Consider the following 20,555-nt stretch of genomic DNA (forward strand, 5'->3'; position numbering starts at 1 on the left):
ATTCGCACTTTGCCTCACACAATTTAGTGTTTAGAAATCAATCTCTCTCATATCAGTAGGAGTGCCTGCTCTTTCATCCTCTATTTCCCCATCCTTCTCCATGGCACTGTCTTGGAGTCCACCTCTGAGCCGTTGTTTGAGGGCAGCTTCTATCAATTCACTGTAACACTGCAACACCATCTGTGATCAAAGAAGAAAGATAAACACAGATTAATATTAAAACCAGTACCCTTCCAGTCACACTAACCATATTACAACCAATCTGTAACTCAAACACTTAGTTCTGTGGTCATTTCTTTCCAGTCCCATTTTCACCTCTAAATCAGTCTTTCATTCAGCATTGCTATTGAATAGAGTTGAACTGCAGATCCTGGCTGTAATACAACCGATATGTTGAGATATTTTATGTAGAGATATTAGAGATACTGCTAGGCACTCACCAGGTCAGTCTGACACAGTTCTGCCAGTGTAGCACTCATATGACCCAGATGACCTGGACCCTTGTTGCCCAACCCCCGGAGGGCAGAGTTCAGCACTGCCGCAGCAACCAGGGATGGAGGGGCTCCCAGGAAACGGTAGTCGCAGACACACATGGCAACCAGGGTGTCACTATGCCGACGCAGTGTGGAGAAGAACTCCTCTGTGTCTGTCTTTCCATCCTTCCTCTCCCCTACAGGGGGAAGGAAATGTGGAATGAAGTCCTGAGGGGTTACCGCAGCAACGTCCCATCGAAGAGTCGCAAGGATGACACGTTCCATCTCCTTATGAGGAAAGGGCAGGAACATCAATATACATATGTTTATGTGTAAAAACATTTTCATTTTGTGTATATATAGCCCATTGAATACAATGCATATAATAATACAGAGATGGTTTGCATTCACAAGGTCCACCATATTGTCACATACAGAGTTTTGAAAGTGTCTCTCCTCTATATCAAAATGGTGACCTACCCGTATGTTGGAGGGCAGGAAGCTGTACTCAGCTGCAGCACAAAGAGAGTCAGCAGAGATTGTGTCACACTCTGTTAGTTTGGAGGCGATGAGGATGCAGGCTGCAGCCAGGCAGTAGGGTGAGACCGGGAGAGACAGGGAGGCAGACAGGAAGCGGTCCAACATAGAGACAGACAGGGGAAACACTGTTTCGTCACAGCCACGCTCACAGCATACCTAGTAGAGAGACCAACAGGAGAATCAATTAGTGCCTAGTGAAAAAGAGATGAAAATGGAATCCAGAGAATGAAAGTTCATACTTCCATAGCCCACTTGGCGAGCTCCTCTCTGCGCTCTGGCTCTCTCTGGATGAGGGCGACGTAGAGGCCGGAGGGCAGATATCTCTCCTCCACCTGTAGCAGCCTCTGGATGATCCGCTGCCCAGACACACTGGGGTCCCAGGGGGCCCGTAGCTGTGACTGGCCCCTGGCCTGGCCCTGCTGGGCTCCCTGGCCTTGCTGGCCTCGGACTTCCTCCTCACACCACAGAGACACAGACACAGACATCCCTCAGCTCAGCCCACACACACAACTACCTAGGTGGGTTTGTGTTCCTCTCGGTCCAGAAAGTGGGATACAACAAGTCAATGTTACTCTGTCAGTGTAAGGAGAGAGAACGTAGGACCAATATGTGTGCTGAAAATCTGCAACTAATCCAACTCAATTGAACCCTCTTCTTGTCACTGCTATGTTGGATGTCCTTTTATTTCCTCACCCCTCTGTATGTGTGTGTTCCTGTGTGGCGCTGGTGTGAATCTTAGCCCGAACCTCCTCTGGCTGGGTTTTATACCCCTAGGAGAAAGAGAGTGACAGAGAGGGTGTGGTGAAGAGGGAATGAAAGAGAAAGAGGGTGGTAACATAGTGACTGACATAAAATAATAAAAAGACAACAATGCTGTCTGTACAACAATGGCATCAACAGGTGGAAAGAGGGAGAAAATAGAGAAGGAGAGAGAGGGAGGGGAGGAGAGAGGGTGCAGACAAGAGAGGGAGGGGCCCGCAGGGACAGGGCAACAGCTTGCCCCCAACAGTGAAAAAGAGAAGGGGAGAAAGGGAGAGAAGGGAGGAGAGAAAAGGTCATCTCCAAACTCTGACAATGGGAATGGATAACATTGTTTGTTGACAATATTAGAGGGGGAAAGAGAAAAGATGGAAATATTTCTTCTCAAACTGAAAGTTCCAAATTTTTCCCATTAAATAATATAAACTGTATAGAGAAATTAGAGATTATAATTAATTGCGGTTAATTGGAAAAGCAACGTGAGGGTTTATGCTGTGTTGAATGGTTGCATTTTTACAAAATCCTTTTGTAAATCTTTTTGCCCTGTCCTGTTTGTAGCTATACAGTATTTATTGTGCTACGAACTACTATACTGTATATGTATAAAGATTTCCGGCCTCTAAATGTCTAACTTTTGGCATGAAACTCTCTCTCTCTAGTGCCCAGAACTCTCTGAGGAATCTCATTGTCAAAGCAACCTGTGTCCCGTCACTCTACTCCCCATTACCCCCCCCCCCCCCCCCCCCCCCCCCCCGGCCTGTGGCAATCTGCTCCCCCTGTTTAAAGAGCAGTGAATCCACTGGGGAGGACAGGGTGAGATATGAGCAACAGACAGTAGAGCAGGCAGGTCAATGAGCCATATTGTCTCCTTTACAAATCAGTGTCAGACACCAGCCCCTGGCCTTCTGCTGGGTCCTCTCTCTCTCTGACACACACACACACCCTTCACACATTCACTGCACAGCAGACACACTCTCGCATGCTCCTCAGGGACTCCCCTGACGGTCACAATGGGGTCACACTTACGAGTAGTGAATTCAGATTCTATTTGACACAGTGAGTCACTACAGGTGGTTTAAGGGACACATGAGGGCTTATGTTTCACAGAGACATTTGGGAAGCACTGAAAATGAAACAATTACACACCTCTTGAATCAGCCTTAAAATATCATAAGACAAAAGCATAAATTAAGGTTAGCTTGTATTTTTACTTGATTAAAGGGGAAATCTGCACATCAGAACCCAAAATATTAGCTTGTTTTATCCCAATGGTTGTAAACAAAGTAAATGCATACAAACATGGTTAAAACCATCATATTGATATCATGGATGGTCAGTCCTTGCATCCATAGCTCTGTCTTTGAATTTGAGAGTTTTTACATTTCTACAGCCCCATCCCGTAGCTTTTTACCAAAACAGGGGCGGGGAGGCACTTATTGTTTCAGCTGCTGATTGCCGCTTTAAATCAATCACTATAATCTGACCTTCAAATAGATATGTTGTAATACAGTTGTTTTCCTTTAAAAGAGTATCTGCTTTATGCAAATGTATAGCTGGAATGTATTTTCTGTTTCTCACTAACATTTAGTGTGGAAAGTCAAAGCATAATTTCTGAGTCCTTTTGTTGAATCTCTTCAAAGTCAAGAGATTTCATTGCTGAAATATTCCTCTATCCCTCTTAATCATTAGTCATCTGTGTGTGTGTTATTCATGGCTGCACATTTGCTGGAAAACCCCAAGAAGAATGCAAAAGGCATTCTTCTTTAGTAAGAGCACACTTATCTGAAACTTGAGATTTAAACCACAGACTTTATCTCCTCTGAGGTCTCAAACACTCCAGATAAAAACCCTTCCAAGCAGTAACACAATCACAACAAGAGGGATTATCACCCCAACACACACCATTGTAGAATTAAAGGGGATGATGGCTGTTGAGAGAGACATCATCCATAAACAGTGATTGGATTAGCACTGAAAACAGATTGAGTTTGAATGAGAGCCAGAGTGAGTTTGGCTGTGGGAGTCAGAAGAGGTCAGGTCAGAAGAGAGAGAGGGCAGAGAGGGGCGTGGGGAAGAGAAACAGAGTGACAGATCGCCCGCCTGTTTAAGTACCCTGCTAAATTCATACATTGCAGCTGTATTCAAACTGAGACAGAGGAGAGGGAAGGAGGGAGAGAGGGGGACGGAGAGACGCATGGACGACCCAGTCGGTCTTGAGAGGGGGGTGTGTTTCTCCGCCCCTCATTTTCCACCTCATTGCCCGGGACAGTGGAGGACAGAGATCCCTTTTCAACTCACAGACACCTGCTGACAGGGAGGGGAAGGGGGTCTGCTCACTCAGTTAACACAGTGCATAAACCATCCTACAGAACTGATTAACAACACTTTATCACTCAGAACTAAGTCAACCAACTAGGTGCTTTTGACACATTTCTGGCAAATGAGCTGTGTTTTAAACTTAACTTTATTAGTTTACAACAATAACTACAGTGTAAACAACAAGAGTATCAAAACTCACAGACCATCTGACAAGACAATATTTGAATGAACCTTTATTTCAACAGGAAGTCATTAAGATCCAGGCCTCTTTTCCAAATGAGCCCTGCAGAACACATAAAATACCATTATTAAAATACGAAATGCAATCAATAAATAGTAATACAATCAAACAGTTTCCCTAACAAACAGTTTCCCTAACAAACAGTTACCCCAACAAACAGTTTCCCCAACAAACAGTTTCCCCAACAAACAGTTACCCCACTTCAAATACATACTTGTATTCTAGGTTTCCGGTAAATCTTTCATTGTTTGCAATTCGATCTCTCTCTTATACGTACTAGCATTTCCATGCCTAAAACTTCATATGGAACTGAGATGAGGGAGAGGGCGTGGACCAGTCATGCATTAAGATTCATGGGAGTATTAGGATGAATAGTTTGGGAGGGTAGTGGAGGGTTAACAGAATTGGGGGGGGGGGGGGGGTTTACAAGGTCTGGTGGGAACATATGACTAGTAAACATCATCCGAAAAAATGTGTCTATTTCACCAGTAAATGATTGTTTTTGTACCCTTTATTTGGTAAGATTCAGCAATTTCAGGGTGGTGAAAATTGTTATTGTTATGACATAATACCGGTAGTTAAAAACCTTAAACATTATAGTACTGCATGTATAACACTCTATAAGGCAGGCATTTTATAGTACTTGTCATGCTCTGTCAGTAAGATTATTCTTCATATTATATTTAGAATGACTTAGAGTGAGAAGGAGAGCATGGATAGAAGGAACAGGAGAACAGGGTGGAACTAATGCAGTTTAGACCACAATGATACACCATTAAAAAGAGACAAATGGGCTGAGATAGAAAGACAGGGATAAAACAATTTAACAGACAATTTTAAAATGAAAGCATTTCACACAAAGAGGAATTTGGAGAGAAAAAAAATGAAGAAAAAGACAAAGAAATTCTCACAAGACAGGTACACAAATGGAAATATAAATGACTGGACATAAGTTGGATTCACACAAAAGACTTAAGGGAAACAAAAAAATCTATTGCAGTATTTATATAAAGACAAAGCACTGCATATATAGACCATTTCAATATTTTGGGATAGTTACATTCATGAAAAAACAACCTCTCACCGTTCACTGGATAATGCCCCGTCTGTCAGAGATGGTAACAGTCTGCAACCCTCATCGTGTACTACAGTACATTATCAAACTCTCTCTCCTATGCCCTATATCATCCAATATACAATCTACAACCCTCATCGTGTACTACAGTACATTATCAAACTCTCTCTCCTATGCCCCATATCATCCAATATACAATCTACAACCCTCATCGTGTACTACAGTACATTATCAAACTCTCTCTCCTATGCCCCATATCATCCAATATACAATCTACAACCCTCATCGTGTACTACAGTACATTATCAAACTCGCTCTCCTATGCCCTATATCATCCAATATACAATCAGTGGCCAGTTTATTAGGTACACCACCCCATTCACAAAAATGGTTAGCTCCTACAGACAGTGAGTGTCATGGCCTGCTATATAAAGCAGGCAGACAGGCATTCAGTTACTGTTCCATTGAATGTTAGAATGGGCAAAACAAGTGACCTAAGCGACTTTGAGTGCGGTATGATCGTTGGTGCCAGGCGCGCCGGTTCCAGTATCTCAGAAACGGCCACCCTCCTGGGCGTTTTGTGCAGGACAGTGTCTAGGGTTTACAGAGAATGGTGAGACAAACAAAAAACATCCAGTCAGCAGCAGTCCTGTGGGTGAAAACAGCTCGTTGAGGAGAGGTCGAAGGAGAATGGCAAGAATCATGCAAGCTAACAGGCAAATAACGGCGCAATACAACAGCGGTGTGCAGAACGGCATCTTGAACCGATGAACTCGTCGGTCCTTGTCACGGATGGGCTATTGCAGCAGACGACCACACCGGGTTCCATTCCTATCAGTTAAAAACAAGAAGAAGCGGCTCCAGTGGGCACGCAATCACCAACACTGGACAATTGAGGAGTGGAAAAACATTGTCTGGTCTGACAAATCACGATTCCTGTTGCATCATGCTGACGACAGAGTCAGGATTTGGTGTAAGCAGCGTGAGTGCATGGACCCATCCTGCCTGGTGTCAACGGTACAGACTGGTGGCGGGTAAAGTAATGGCATGGGGAATGTTTTCCTTCGCACATGTTAGGTCCCTTGATATCAATTGAGCAACGTGTCCATGTCCCGAAAAATTCAAGCTGTTCTGGAGGCAAAAGGGTGTCCGACTCGGTACTAGATGGGTGTACCAAAAACAAAAAAAGTTTTTTTAAACTGGCAATTGAGCGCATATCTTCCTTATGAAACACCTCACATCGGTTAATGGCTTTCTCTCCTCATGTCAATCAACCTGTCCTTCAGAGTTACGGGTAGGTAGGGCGAGGGCGTGCTGCTGCAGCAGCAGTGCTGTTACTTGACTGGCTCGTTTCCGTAGCTGCCTGTGATTGGCTGAGAAGCTGCTGCGTCTCATGTGACTCTGATTCTGGGCTCGTCTCGACATCAGGGCTGGGGGGAACGTACAGACCAATGACCTCCTGCACCTTCACCGGCAGCTCCTGAGAGACAGAGAATGAATGGGGAGAGGAGAGGAGGTTAGATCAGTTAGATGACAATGCACAATATGTTAAATATATCATGTCCAAATGAATGTATCCTCCTCTAAGATATTCCCTACTTTGCAGCAGGCCAGCTGTAGGTAGTTAGCTTCTGCTCCTCGTAGGACTGTCTGCAGATCCAGCTTCATGGTCAGTTCATTGATGTGCTGCACATAGAGACATATACACAGTCCTTAGTACTCTACACACAAACAAAAAGACAACATCATTAAGAAAAATAACTTCAAACACATTTCCAACAAACCTTCAAAATAGTGTTGAAGTCATGGTCAGAGCCGATGAACTCCCCCCTCTGTGATTCCAGAATGGAAGCGGCCATCAGCAGATGGAAGTTTTCACAGGGCAGACGAGTCCAAAGAACCTAGTACAGAACAGTGCTTACATATATTGTAAAAAGAAGGGTGTTTTTTTCCATATAGTGTGTAGAGCCTAGGCTACATGTGAGTGTTTCTAATGAGCGTTGTGTGTTGAGTAGTATCCACCCACTCACCTCCCAAAGGGACAGGATGTCCTCGAAAGAGAACTCTCTCTTAAACCAGATCAGTAACCATCGGAAACAGAAGCACAGAGAGCCACTGTCCTGGGAGTCTGAAAGAGAGACAACATAATAACATAACAATGTGAAGAATTTACTATGTCAATGGATTACGCATCCAGGTAGTTACATAACACACCTTGAGTTAAGGTCAAATATAATCAATTGGCTGATTGGAGAATTGACTGCATGATGAATGTCTACCTCACTGAGTAATAACACGTTTGGGTTATGGTGAAGTGTGAGAGAAACACAGTAACTGAGTGATAGTCATTGTTTACCCAGGTAGTCAAGGAGCTCAGGGTCCAGAGCCTTCATCAGCAGGCTGAGCTGAAGGAGCTGCTGCTTCATGGCCTCCTGGGACTCCTCAAAGTTCTGGTGCTGAGGGCCCGAGAGAGAGAGAACATTAAAAGAGTGTATAAATGTATAATGTTATGTTTTAACACTCTTATGTGGTAATATATGAGTATTTAACAAGAGAGTAAGGTGCTTACCACCATCTCCATAAAACCTGTCAGACACCAGAAGGACTCCACTTCATTCTGAGTGACAAAAAGGAGAGGAGCCAAGAGGTCACTCATCCCCTGGACATAGCCTGCAGGGAGAGAAAGAGAGAGACAACAGGAACCACAAGGAGAGAGGAGAGTCAGGTGTGAGATATTGATAATAAATACAGTTGAAATGTGATACAATGGCTTTGAACTTTCAAGTGTAAGGACAAGGGGAGTGGCTTACCCAGATCAAAGTTGAACATGCAGTATGTCATCAGCACGTCATTGAGAAGAGTCAGGCCTGGGTTGTCGTTGCCAGAGAAGAAGGTGTTGTGTCTGTCCGTCCGACTCACGTCCCTTTCTGTCCAATCAAAACAACATGAACAGATAAGTAACAAATCATAAAATGTGTGTCAACCAATGAGGCGTGAGATCATGTTTAACAGACAGCAACACCAACCTATCAGGCTGCGGTATCCTCTGAGGAGGGAGTTCCTCATCTCCTGCTCTTCACTGACTGACTTCCACTGAACCTTCATTCTGAAATACTCATCTCTGAAGACAGAGAAACACAGAGGTGTTGAGATGAATTTACTCACTCCCGTTTAGACAACAGTCCCAGTCTGTGATAAGAGAGCCATAACAAGCGAGGGAGATAGTAAGAGACTAACGTTTTCATCCTCAGAATGTCCTCCCTCTCTTTCACAGTACTATTCCAGGGATAGAAACCCAGCAGAAACTTCCACACGTCCTTCCTCAGGGAAGGTGTGATACCCTAGGAGAGGGAAAGAAGTGATGGTTTGAATGACATGGTGTAGACACTGTACCGCAAAACACATTTGGATGGAAGATGGGGTCAGGTGTTTTTTTTACAAGAGAGGAATTATACTGTAAGGTCTTACCCCCCTGAAGACCAGATCTTTGATTTGCTGTGGGTCCTTCACACGCCCCTCTGGGTCCAGGAACTCCTCCCATTTGTCGAGAGGCTGTCCCCTGATTACGTCTGGTTTAGGGCCAAGCTCCACCCCCTGGTGCCACCAAAAAGAAAACTCTCACCATTGATATTGCCATCCGTAATTTATAGCCAACATCTGAATGATATCGCCATCCGTATGTTACAGCCAACATCTGGATGCTATAAAGTGAGATCCTCTTCTCCATCTACTCCACAGATGTCAGGGCTAGTGATGAGTTTACATCTCCACCCCCATCCCCCCACTTACACAGGTGATGAGCTCAAAGCCTGGTTCGTCGTCAGCTGAGGGGGGCCCATGGTGGTCCTGAGGGCCACGGGAGTGGAAGGGGGAATCTGGTGGTCGTAGAGCCCCTCTGAAGAAATTGGTGACCTTGGAGAATCCCCCAAAGGTGGTGGCATAAGGGTCCTGGATAAACCTCTGGAAACAAAGAGATTAATATAATTATAAACACACACATTACACCTTCTCAAAGAATAGCACACACAAAACACAAGACTTACAGAGACGAGGTCGGAGCTTCCATCGTCAAAGAGGTGCAGCTCATCAAAGGACTGAGAGAGAGCCCCAGAGTCATGGGGATACGCTAGGAAGAGACGACCATCTACAGGTGATCTAAAACAAGAGAAAAACACAGTCAGGGAGATAGTAAGAGACACAGACAGCGACAGAGAAGATATAGAAGCTCAGAATAAAAGAAAACGCTAGCAAGAAAGAGAAAGTATGAAAAAGACGCTTCAAAATATATGTAGTAAGGGGTTGGGTACAACAGCTCCTAAACTCTACTGTTCAGAGTCCAGTTAAATGCCAGTGAAATGCCTTGAATTCCTCTGAGGCATTGATCTGAGAGAGAGCTGGCTGTCTGCTGCTACTCACGGGGCCAGGATGATGTAACGCTGCAGGGCCCTCAACAGCTCCCTGGTACCCCCCCTGTGGAAGTGCAGAGGAGGGAGGGGGTGGCCACCCCTGCTGGTAAAAACCAGGAAGTTACGGCCCAGGGAGAAACGGGACCGTCGCAGAGAGTACAGCTCCGACAGAGGCAGGGAGAACGACCACTGGCCTGGGAACAGAGGGGGAGACATCAACATCAAGAATAGCATTATACACTTTCTGCAAACACACTTGTGAGTATAGCCTAGTATGAGAACTACAAACGCAGAAGGCAAGTTATAAAAGTCTACGTACTTGTCTCTTTGACAGGGGGGTGCTCTCTGACTCGGTCTCTCTTCACTGTGCTGATGACTGCCCAGTCTGGCTCATAGCCAGGGTCAAAGTTGGTGTCCTCCACCCCTCCTTCTCCATCCTAACAGGAAGACAGGCCATATATAAAGAACATGAAGAAAGCAGAGTGATGTGTGTCACTAGTGTATTAAACAAGCGCTCACCTTTTTAGTGTAGAATACAGCAGCCGCATTGCGGCCCTCGTCCTCTAGTGCGCTCCACTCCAAAGCTGGCTCCCCACCCTGTAAACATAGACAAACACCTTAGTCTAGTCCAGAATAATGTGTCATAGCCTAAAGCTAAGAAGAAAGGACATACTGTATATGATCTATAGGCCTATGTGTTTGACTAAAGGAAGCAAAACAAAGTTACTGATGACAAAGACTCCCACCACAGGGATGAGTACACTTTGAATACGACTAGAATTGGTTTTCGATCAACCAATAGTAATATTTTTTTACCCCTTTTTCGTGATATACAATTGGTAGTTACAGTCTTGTCCCGTCGCTGTAACTCCCGTATGGACTCGGGAGAGGCGAAGGTCGAGAGCCATGCGTCCTCCGAAACATGACCCCGCCAAGCCGCACTGCTTCTTGACACACTGCTCGCTTAACTCAGAAGCCAACCTCACCAACGTGTTGGAGGAAACACCGTCCAGCTGGAGACCGATGTCAGCACGCATGTGCCCGGCCCGTCACAAGGAGTCGCTAGAGCGCGACATCCCAGCCAACCAAACCCTCCCCTAACCCAGACGACGCTGGGCCAATTGTGCGCCGCCTCATGGGTCTCCCGGTCATGGCCGGCTGCGACACAGCCTGGGATCGAACCCGGGTCTGCAGTGACGCCACTAGCACTGCGATGCAGTGCCTTAGATCGCTGTGCCACTCGGGGGGCAATATTTTCATATACAGTGAGCTCCAAAAGTATTGGGACAGTGACAATTTGTTGTTGTTTTGGCTTTCTTCTCCAGCACTTTGGACTTGAAATGATACAATGATGAGTTAGAAAGTTATCATACCCCCAAGACATGCTAACCTCTCACCATTACAGTAACAGGAGATGTCAGCATTTTTGAGGGGATATGATATTTATGCCTCTAACTTTCTCACAACTGATTAAGGATTATCCGTGATCATAGTAGCATCCACAATAATGTGAGGTGTTTAGAAACATATTGTATTCTTATTTACAATAAAAGTGACTCCAAAATTACAAAATACATTATTTACCATTAATTTCTATTGGGCACAAAATCTGAATCGAATCTGAAACACAATCAAAACAAACAGCAAATGTATCCAATAAGTTTGTAGGTTTACAAGCTTAATGTAATGATTGCATGCTAGGAATATGGGACCAAATACTAAAATGTTGACTACTTTAATACACATAAGTGAATTTGTCCCAATACTTGAAGTCCCCTAAAAAAAGTGCTGTAACTCCTAAGCAAGTTAAAATACCCTAAAATTAAACTTGACAGAGTCTGCACCTTAACCTCATATTAATTGTATAATTTCATAACCAAAGAGCTGGAGTACAGAGCCAAAACAATAAATGTGTCACTGTCCCAATACTTTTGGAGGGGTGGGTATAATTTGTGGAACGTTCCAACAGGAATCTGTCCCAAAAACGTTGTAAATAACAAAGTTGCCAACAATCAACGCATACAAAGTTGTATAGCGGCAGAATAAGATGCCGGGTAAGGAGTGGGCTATTTCATTAAGTTTTTCACTTACCGCGTTTTTTACAAAAAATGTCTGTCCTCACTCTGGTAGTCTATGGACAAACATTAAGAATAAGCTACGTGGTGAGCTGATGCCTATTCGGCAGATAGTTAGCTAGGTGAATTGATTATGCTACTTTGTATACATTGTTTGTTGGCAACCTCCTTGTACTTTACTTGGTTTTTGGACAGATTCCTTTTGGAACGTTCCACAAATTATACCCACCCCTTTTGGAGCTCACTGTAAATATGGTGTCTATGGGAGAAGCCCAACTTACCCGTTCCACTATACGGATGAATCCTGGGATTGTGGTGTCCTGGTTGCTCCTCTTGGCATTGGTGTGAAGGTACACCCCCTCCTTCTCAAACACCAGCTGTGTGACAAAACAACATATGCTATTAATAGAATATAATTTGCTGTGAAAACTAATGGCAAAATGTCATGTCATGCATTCCAGTGCAATGAATCAGAAAGTGTGATCGAGTGGGAATAGGGTGGGGAATGACAATCATATGACATCCCAAAGACGATGAGTTAGCTGACTTTACTGTAGCCTACAAAATAGAGTCACATGAACACTATGAGTCACTCACACAGTGATTCCACTTGTGTGCCTGCCAGGGGTTTCTCCCAGGTAGTGTCTGGTACTGGTACTCCCTGTCTATAGCTCCATTCCTGTGCATTTTATTCCTCTTGTGTTACCATTATATTTTTAAACTCGGCATTGTTGGGAAGGGCTCGTAAGCAAGCGTTTCACGGTAAAGTCTACACCAGTTGTATTCGGCGCATGTGACAAATAGCACTTGATTTGTGTCTACTGCAGCTCAGAATCGAATTACCCTACTGGACTTAAACTGACTGAACCCAATTGGATAGATCTAGCTAGCTTCCATACAATATACCATCATATCTATCCTGAATATTACCCGAAAAGTATAATCAATAATAATTTGCCAGCTGTGACATCAATTCATGTGAAATATTACATAAGCCATCCTCCACCAACGAACTGCTCAAACGTTTAGTTAGTTAGATACCGTAATCACATTCACAGGGAAGTTTACAATGCTAATTCTATGGAATGGGGATCCTCGGCCTCGGGACCCTTTCTTCACTGTAAACAGTGCAATAAGCAGTGCTTATTGCTTTACACATTGAAGTCTGCGTGGAAAATAGCACAGCTATGATATGTCTAGTGACCAATTTATTGAACAAGTAATATATCACAGCAGCAAATATCAATTTAATCTGGAAATAATTATGAAGCTAGCTTGTTTGTTTGTTGTTATAACGTTAACTAGCTAGCTAACTGTTACTGTAGTTACGTCAGCGTCCCCAAAAATCACACGACTTTGTTGTGAAGGTGATAGTCTAGCTACAATGGTGATAACCGAGTTTATTTAGTTGGCGGTCCTTTAATACAGACCGAATCAATCAGACGAAATCTAAACTTCAATTTCAACACATTGCGCTTACCTTGTGACTAGTCTCAGCCTTTGGCTCCATTTTTCTTCCACTAGCCTTTTTTCCAAAACAAATGTCGTCAGAAGAAGACTTCCGCCTTAATAGACTGCCCCGTCTACGTTATACGTCAGTCAGGTGGTCAGGAACATCAACCAATCATAGGTGGTGGCACGTCTAAATTGGAATAGATGCCGCGTTCAAAACAACGGGGAACTCACAACTGGGAAATCGGAAATCTCCAACTTCCGACTTCAGTGCGTTCAAAACAACAGGGAACTCGGAAAAAACTAGCTCCGACTCGGAAAATCGATTAGAACAGTTATCCAACTCGGAATTCCAACTCGGAAAGTCGGGCCTCTTTCTAGAGCTCCGACTTTCCGACCTGAAGATAACCGATGACGTATTTTCCCAGTTGTTTTTAACGTGGCAAGAGTACCACCGTATGAATCATAATAACCATAAACACTAGTGGTCAAAGCGGGAAATGGTTCCAATCTTTTTTCCACCATACATTTTTCCCATAGGGGATTTTAGAAACACTTAAAACAAGGCCTGTATTTAATTTAGGATTACCCTGGTGTAACGTTTTGATAACTGTGTGAATCTCTCTAGGACAAGGTGACTTATCAATATTTTCTCCTGTATTTACCCCCAAAAAAGGAAATGCTAATGAGGCTATTATAAAGAACTACAAATGCCACGATGATCTGGATGAGACTGCTGAATTGAGGCAAAGGTAAGAATCTCTGGATTAACTATCTAAATGTAGTAATGAATAAATTGGCTAAATTTCTTTAAATTGACAATTCTGTGAACTGTCTTGTGCAAGTTTTACATTCTGAGAGTAAATAGAGCTGAGAGTAAATAGAGCCGAATATACTGATAAGTCACCTTGTCCGAGATTTACATGATTATCAAAACATCACGCCAGGGTAAGCCTACACGAACACAGGCCTTATGTGTTTCTGAAATCCCATATGGGAAAAATGTATGGTGGAAAAACGATTGGAACCATTTCTCTGTTTGACAACTAGGTTTTATGGGTATTCAAATCAAATTGTATTGGTCACATACATATATTTAGCAGATGTTATTGCAGGTGTAGCGAAATGCTTGTGTTCCTAGCTCCAACAGTGCAGTAGTATCGAACAATACACACATCTCAAAGTAAAATAATGGAATGAAGAAATATATAAATATGTAGGACGAGCAAGGACGAGCAATGTCGGAGTGGCATTGACTAGAATTTTTTTTTTTTTTCTTCTTCTTTAACCTTTATTTAACTAGGCAAGTCAGTTAAGAACAAATTCTTATTTACAATGGCGGCCAAACCCGGACGACGCTGGGCCAATTGTGCGCCGCCCTATGGGACTCCCAATCACAGCCGGTTGTGATACAGCCTGGATTCGAACCAGGCGTCTGTAGTGACGCCTCAAGCACTGAGATGCAGTGCCTTAAACCGCTGGAATACAGTATATACATATGAAATGAATAAAACAGTATGTAAAAATTATTAAAGTGACCAGTGTTCCATTATTAAAGTGACATGTGATTCTATGTACATAGGGCAGCAGCCTCTAAGGTGCAGGGCAGGGTACTGGGTGGAGGCCAGCTATTGATGGCTATTTAACAGTCTGATGGCCTTGAGATTGAAAAACAGCTTCTGTCTCAGCTTTGATGCACCTGTACTGACCTCGCCTTCTGGATGATAGCGGTTGAACAGGCCGTGGCTCGGGTGGTGGATGTCCTTGATGATACTTTTGGCCTTCCTGTGCCATCGGATTCGGTAGGTTTCCTGGAGGGCAGACAGCGTGCCACTGGTGATGCGTTGGGCAGACCGCACCACCCACTGGAGAGCCCTGCAGTTGCAGGTGGTGCAGTTGCCATACCAGGCAGTGATACAGCCGACAGGATGCTCTCAAATGTGCTTCTGTAAAGTTTGTGAGGGTCTTAGGAGCCTAGCCAGATTTCTTCAGCCTCCTGAAGTTGAAGAGATGCTGTTACGTCTTCTTCACCAAACTGTCTGTGTAGGTGGACCATTTCAGATTATCAGTGATGTGTACATCGAGTAACTTGAAGCTTTTCACCTTCTCCACTGCGGTCCTGTGGATGCGGGCGTGCTCCCTCTGCTGTCTCCTGAAGTCCACGATCAACTCCTTTGTTTTGTTGATGTTGAGGGAGAGGTTATTTTCTTGGCACCACTCTGCCAGGGTCCTCACCTCCTCCCTGTAGGCTGTCTCCTTATTGTGGGTAATCAGGCCTACTACTGTTATGACACCTCCACTGTGGGGCTCTATTCTTGCAATATTTGTCAGTTTCATGTAATTATGAAAATGGCAGTTTTTTAGCCATCAGTGGTGGTAATGAAAACCCCAGTGCGAATAGTGAAACACTTCTAACAAATGTATGAGTGACAGTGAGTATCTTGGTGCTGCCACCAATGTAGCGAAAAACAGAAAAATCACACCGAAAAACAGAAGTGGTTAGGACAGAGAGAATTTAGACAGGGAGGCTGATGAAGGCGGCAAGTGGTTGTTGTTGTCTGTCTTCTCAAAGTTGCATCCCAGTTTTAGGACTCCCAGGGGGAGGGGGTCTAAGGCAGGGGGTCTAAGGCACTGCATCTCGGGGCTAGAGGCGTCATTACAGACTCTGGTTCGATTCCAGGCTGTATCCAGGCTGTATCACAACCGGTCGTGATTGGGAGTCCCATAGGGCGGTGCACAATTGGCCCAGCATCGTTAGGGTTTGGCTGGGGTAGGCTGTCATTGTAAATAAGAATTTGTTCTTAACTGACTTGCCTAGTTAATTCAAAATGTAACGTTTTACTCTCCTCTCTTTTCCTTCATCTGCATTGCAAAATTAGAAGACAGTTTAGGTGGGAATAATATAGAGATTGAAAAGCCTACCAAAAGCATTTGCTTCCACCTGTTAAGCTCTCCATCATGTCAGATCAGTGAGGATGAAGTAAATTATACCAGTAGAAGAAACCATGACAAACTATTGAGATGCAGCCAGCACCAAGCCTCGTCCAAAAGCGCGTCCAAAACAAGACGAGTACGAGCCCGCCCACAGTCACGTGTAAAACGTGCGTCTCGTCTAGCGTCTCTAAACAGCAACGTCGGAGTCTAGGGGAGACTATTCTTGAGAGATGAAGAATCAGACAGAGGGATAAAGAAACAGTTAGAACTAGAAAAACGCTTGCAACAGACGAAATAAGGAACTGAATGTGTAAGCTGACTTCTGTTCTTGCTGTTTATTTGTGTCTGTGTGTGCTAGTGTCTCTGCAAAGGCGAGAAATGGAGGCGAAATGTGTTCATGTTGGGAGGAGAGTGCACAGGAAACCAGTTGGCTAGCATGTTAGCAAACAAACAAGCACAAACAATCCGCAGTCATGAAAATTGCATTTTCATTGAAGTGCTTTCCTGGTAGTAATAATCACAGGGATGACATTTAGAAACGAGCTGGGTAAGTCTAGAGCAGGCAGTCACCCCACAAGGTTTTTGGCAGAGCCAGTTAGTATGCTAACGAATGCACGAGATGGTGGGAGGGAGGAAGGGGGGACGCTGAACTGCGACAGTTCGCGAGACGTAACGACAGGTGGACAACGTCTTCCCACGGTTAGCATAGGCCTATTTTGGAACATCCTCAAACTGCCACTGAGATATTGACCATGAACTCAAGTCATGCAAAAGTTATATGGAATTTAAATGTATGTACAGTATTTGGATCATGTGCATTTGACATTCTATGCTTGAGTTTAGTGTAATCTAATTTCATGAAGTTTCAACATGCATAATTTTATGAGATTATCTGAATTCTGGTTTAGTGATAATCTAAATAGTGCCTAGCTAGTGACATCAGCTAATATTGCTATAATGACTAACAATGCAAACTTATTTTTTTTGAACAACTCAAGCTTTATTTCTCCATTTTGTTTTTTCCAGGTAACACCAGCAACATTTTCATTTCTCTCTCCCCTAGTTCTCTCAGGCACACTGACATTAATAATATTAAACAATCACCTTGTGCCTCTGAAACCTGCTTTATAACAACTAAGGATAGTTTTATTCTTAGCTTAAACCAAACCAGCAATAGAAAAAGGTTCCTAACGTTTCCTCAGATTAGCCAAAAGCAGATTCCAAAAACACATCAACACTACAGCCTACAATCAAGTGAGAAAAAAGGTAAACTTATCACAAGACTTGTTAACAAAAATATATAATATATAATATCAAACTGCTGGCTGAGTCTGATTACACTAACCTAAACCATTTTAGCTATTGATCGATAAAAACAGTTACAAAGCATCTACACGTTCCATAAAAGCTAGCCCTAATAAATTAAACACATCCAACAGTCATTGGCAGTCCTTTTACCCATCATGGCCTCCATCACCCAATCATCTGACCCCGAGATCCCAGACAACCACAAAGAGAGCTGGCTGGCACTACTTGCCGCGGCGGAGGGATATTGTCAGAAGTCAGGCTGCGACCTGGCTATTCTTACAGCCTGTAAGAAGTTCTGGCCATCTGTAGTGGAGAGAGATGAGAGGAAAAGGGAGAGTGGCAGTGGCTTACCTGCCGGTGGCCGGAAGTGGGATTTCTCCTATCACGTGTGGGGTCAGGGGGCTTTGGCTGAGTCTTCGCGGCGCTACATGGACGACATTGCGGTGCTGCACTCCACGTCTATGCTAACGGCGCATAGATATACACGTCTGAGTGCAGGAGACGGAGGAGCTAAACTGGTAGTGGACATGCCCACTGACAGGGCGGTGAGTAGACTGAATGGCACAAAATGACTGACAGTCAATGTGGCTGTCATTCATAGTGCTGTGTGTGATCGTAAAGTTCTTAACTTCTCTTCCACAGGGCCTAACAGGTGAGGGTGGGGTGGGAACCATCAGTCCCAATACCACACTCTATTCGCAAAGCTACCCATCAATCTATCACTCAGGGGCTGTCATTGGCCAAGCTGCTGGGCAGCATGGGAATGGAGAGAGGGAGCGAGAGATGGCTGTGATGATAGAGGAGGCTGGACGAGGGAGAGACATTCCTGGAATTGGGGACTTGGAGGAAGAGTGTGAGGAAGAGGAGGACATGGACGAAAGGAGCCGTAATCTGAATGAGACTGCAGGTGAACACAGCTCTGTGGGACGATTTTTTTTTCTCCAGGTCTGAATGACTTTGTAAATATTCATCTCTCTGCTTCAGGAGTGTTTTCCATGGATGAGGACTCGCTCTCTCGTGACTGTGAACCATTCTTTGAGTCCGATGGAGAGGAGGAGAGCACTGATGGTGAGTGTATGTGTGTAGTAATATGAGTTAATGATGATCTAATGCTCTTAATATGTGCCTCCTCTCTGCTCCAGGCTCGTTAAGTGAGGACTGTCCTCCTCCCCCGCGCAGCATGGCCATGGGGCAGTCGTTCTCATCCCGACACCCCAACCCCATGAACATGGCCCGCTCCCTCCCCGTGTCTGTTCCTGTGTGGGGCTTCAAGGGCAACAGACCCCACCAGGGAGAAGGCCACAGTGGGGAACGGGTCAGTCAACCTTCATTTAAAAACATACAGCTCACTTTCTCTCCGTCATTCTGACACACATACCCACTAACTGTCTCTGTGTTGCAGGCTGGTGTAGCTGACCTGGATCATATTGCTGCCAGCATGAAGGCCCTGTTGGCCCCTGGAGCCAACGACGGAACAGAAATGTTTGGAGGACTACCTCGCCCTCGCCTCAACACGGGAGACTTCTCCCTCAAACACTGAGAGCCAAAGAAAGTGAGGGGATGAAGGAGTGAGAGAGAGTGTGTGGATGAAAGAGAGCCAATTGATTGGCTGGCAGGCAGAAAAGTACCCCAGTGTATTAGCTAATCACTAACCCCAAATTTGGTAGTAACAACAGTGAACCCAGAGAGGATTAACTGACATAACATATGCTCGTATACACACTAAGATCATTTTCAACACATTACATTACACCCGTACACACTTAAACACTACAAGACAACTCACTACACACAACTTACCTTCAAATGTGCTCATAGTGACCCACTGTACTGACCAACATGGACACTAACATATTGAAATGTTTCTAACTGACACAGGTGTTGACTCTGTGGGACTTTGCCAAGTAGATTCATGGAGGATGGGCCACCCTTCTAGAAATGGTTGGCTCTAGGGGGCTTTTTAACATGAAGCCTGTAGCTTTTCAAATTGTGAGTGAAGGGCACCATGTCGCCATGAAACATGCCTTTTTGTACTTCTACCTTGCCAATGAATGACTGACTGGTAGAACGATAGTAAGTGTACAATCTCTGATATTGACACTATTATAATAATAATGTCCTCCAAATGTGTTGACTGTGAGAGCGAGAGAAAGCGGAGGAGGCGAACAGAGATGTATCTTATCTCCCAACTTTTCAAAAACAGATAACTGTTTTAATTTGAGTACCTGTATGGTTTAAATTAAGGAGCAACATCTGTGAATCAGGCTGTTGGTTCTAACACTGAATATTATTTGGATGCAGTATAATGGCTGTCCTAGAGAGGGCAGTATCATATTAAGAACTATCCTGAACAGAAATAAACACAACATGTCAAGTGTTGGTCCCATGTTTCATGAGCTGAAATAAAAGGTACCAACATTTTTCCATACACACAAAAAGCTTCTCTCATTTTGTGTACACATTTCTTTACATCCCTGTTAGTGTTCATTTCTCCTTTACCAAGGTAATCCATCCACAGGTGTGACATAACAAGAAGATAATTAAACAGCAATATAATTTCACAGGTGCACATTGTGCCGGGGACAGTGAAAGGCAACTCTAAATTGTTTAGTTTTGTCACACAACACAATGCCACAGATGTCTCAAGTTGAGGGAGCGTGCAATTGGCATGCTGACTGCAGGAATGTCCACCAGAGCTGTTGCCAGAGAATTGAATCTGTATTTCCCTACCATAAGCCACCGCCAACATCATTTTAGAGAATTTGATAGTACGTCCAACCTGTTAACTCGAAATGACACAACGACAAGGTTCCAGTTTAACAAAGTTTACTATACTATATGAACACACTACAAGGTAGCCATTACACTCCAGGCTAGGTCCAACAACGACAAGACTTCCTGCGCATGCGCACTCTTGACTGAGTGATAGCCCCGTAATAACAGAAATATAGGGATACTTAAAACATGAACTTA

The 20,555-nt window shown here is 44.1% G+C and overlaps 3 protein-coding genes across 5 annotated transcripts; 1 reads left to right on the plus strand and 2 right to left on the minus strand.

The window, feature by feature from the left end:
- Positions 1 to 30: 30 nt before the first annotated feature.
- Positions 31 to 1,498, minus strand: LOC120034023 (G1/S-specific cyclin-D2-like). The gene is made up of 5 exons (XM_038980416.1): positions 1,463 to 1,498; positions 1,253 to 1,432; positions 954 to 1,169; positions 441 to 761; positions 31 to 180 (listed from the first exon to the last, which is right to left on the minus strand). Exons 1-5 carry the CDS (start codon positions 1,496 to 1,498, stop codon positions 31 to 33), a joined length of 903 nt encoding a protein of 300 aa, XP_038836344.1.
- Positions 1,499 to 6,219: 4,721 nt separating this feature from the next.
- On the minus strand, positions 6,220 to 13,451 carry LOC120034446 (TBC1 domain family member 17-like). The gene is made up of 17 exons (XM_038981012.1): positions 13,369 to 13,451; positions 12,170 to 12,265; positions 10,333 to 10,410; positions 10,133 to 10,250; positions 9,824 to 10,007; positions 9,451 to 9,562; positions 9,197 to 9,367; positions 8,876 to 9,001; positions 8,645 to 8,748; positions 8,434 to 8,528; positions 8,218 to 8,334; positions 7,977 to 8,077; positions 7,764 to 7,863; positions 7,438 to 7,535; positions 7,192 to 7,308; positions 7,007 to 7,093; positions 6,220 to 6,887 (listed from the first exon to the last, which is right to left on the minus strand). Exons 1-17 carry the CDS (start codon positions 13,396 to 13,398, stop codon positions 6,696 to 6,698), a joined length of 1,926 nt encoding a protein of 641 aa, XP_038836940.1. The 5' UTR covers positions 13,399 to 13,451; the 3' UTR covers positions 6,220 to 6,695.
- A 2,992-nt stretch (positions 13,452 to 16,443) lies between these two features.
- LOC120034221 (proline-rich AKT1 substrate 1-like) lies at positions 16,444 to 20,011 on the plus strand. 3 transcript variants are annotated; one of them, XM_038980700.1, is made up of 7 exons: positions 16,444 to 16,584; positions 17,301 to 18,127; positions 18,225 to 18,234; positions 18,310 to 18,489; positions 18,567 to 18,650; positions 18,725 to 18,897; positions 18,985 to 20,010. In XM_038980700.1, exons 2-7 carry the CDS (start codon positions 17,738 to 17,740, stop codon positions 19,120 to 19,122), a joined length of 975 nt encoding a protein of 324 aa, XP_038836628.1. In that variant the 5' UTR covers positions 16,444 to 16,584; positions 17,301 to 17,737; the 3' UTR covers positions 19,123 to 20,010. The 3 variants fall into 3 exon arrangements, with proteins under 3 accessions (XP_038836628.1, XP_038836627.1, XP_038836626.1); XM_038980699.1 differs by having other exon boundaries at positions 17,301 to 17,540; positions 17,714 to 18,127; positions 18,225 to 18,489; positions 18,985 to 19,122; XM_038980698.1 differs by having other exon boundaries at positions 18,225 to 18,489; positions 18,985 to 20,011.
- Positions 20,012 to 20,555: the final 544 nt, after the last annotated feature.

Source organism: Salvelinus namaycush, chromosome 41 (assembly GCF_016432855.1).
Source record: "Salvelinus namaycush isolate Seneca chromosome 41, SaNama_1.0, whole genome shotgun sequence".
In the NCBI taxonomy this organism is placed as follows: domain Eukaryota; kingdom Metazoa; phylum Chordata; class Actinopteri; order Salmoniformes; family Salmonidae; genus Salvelinus; species Salvelinus namaycush.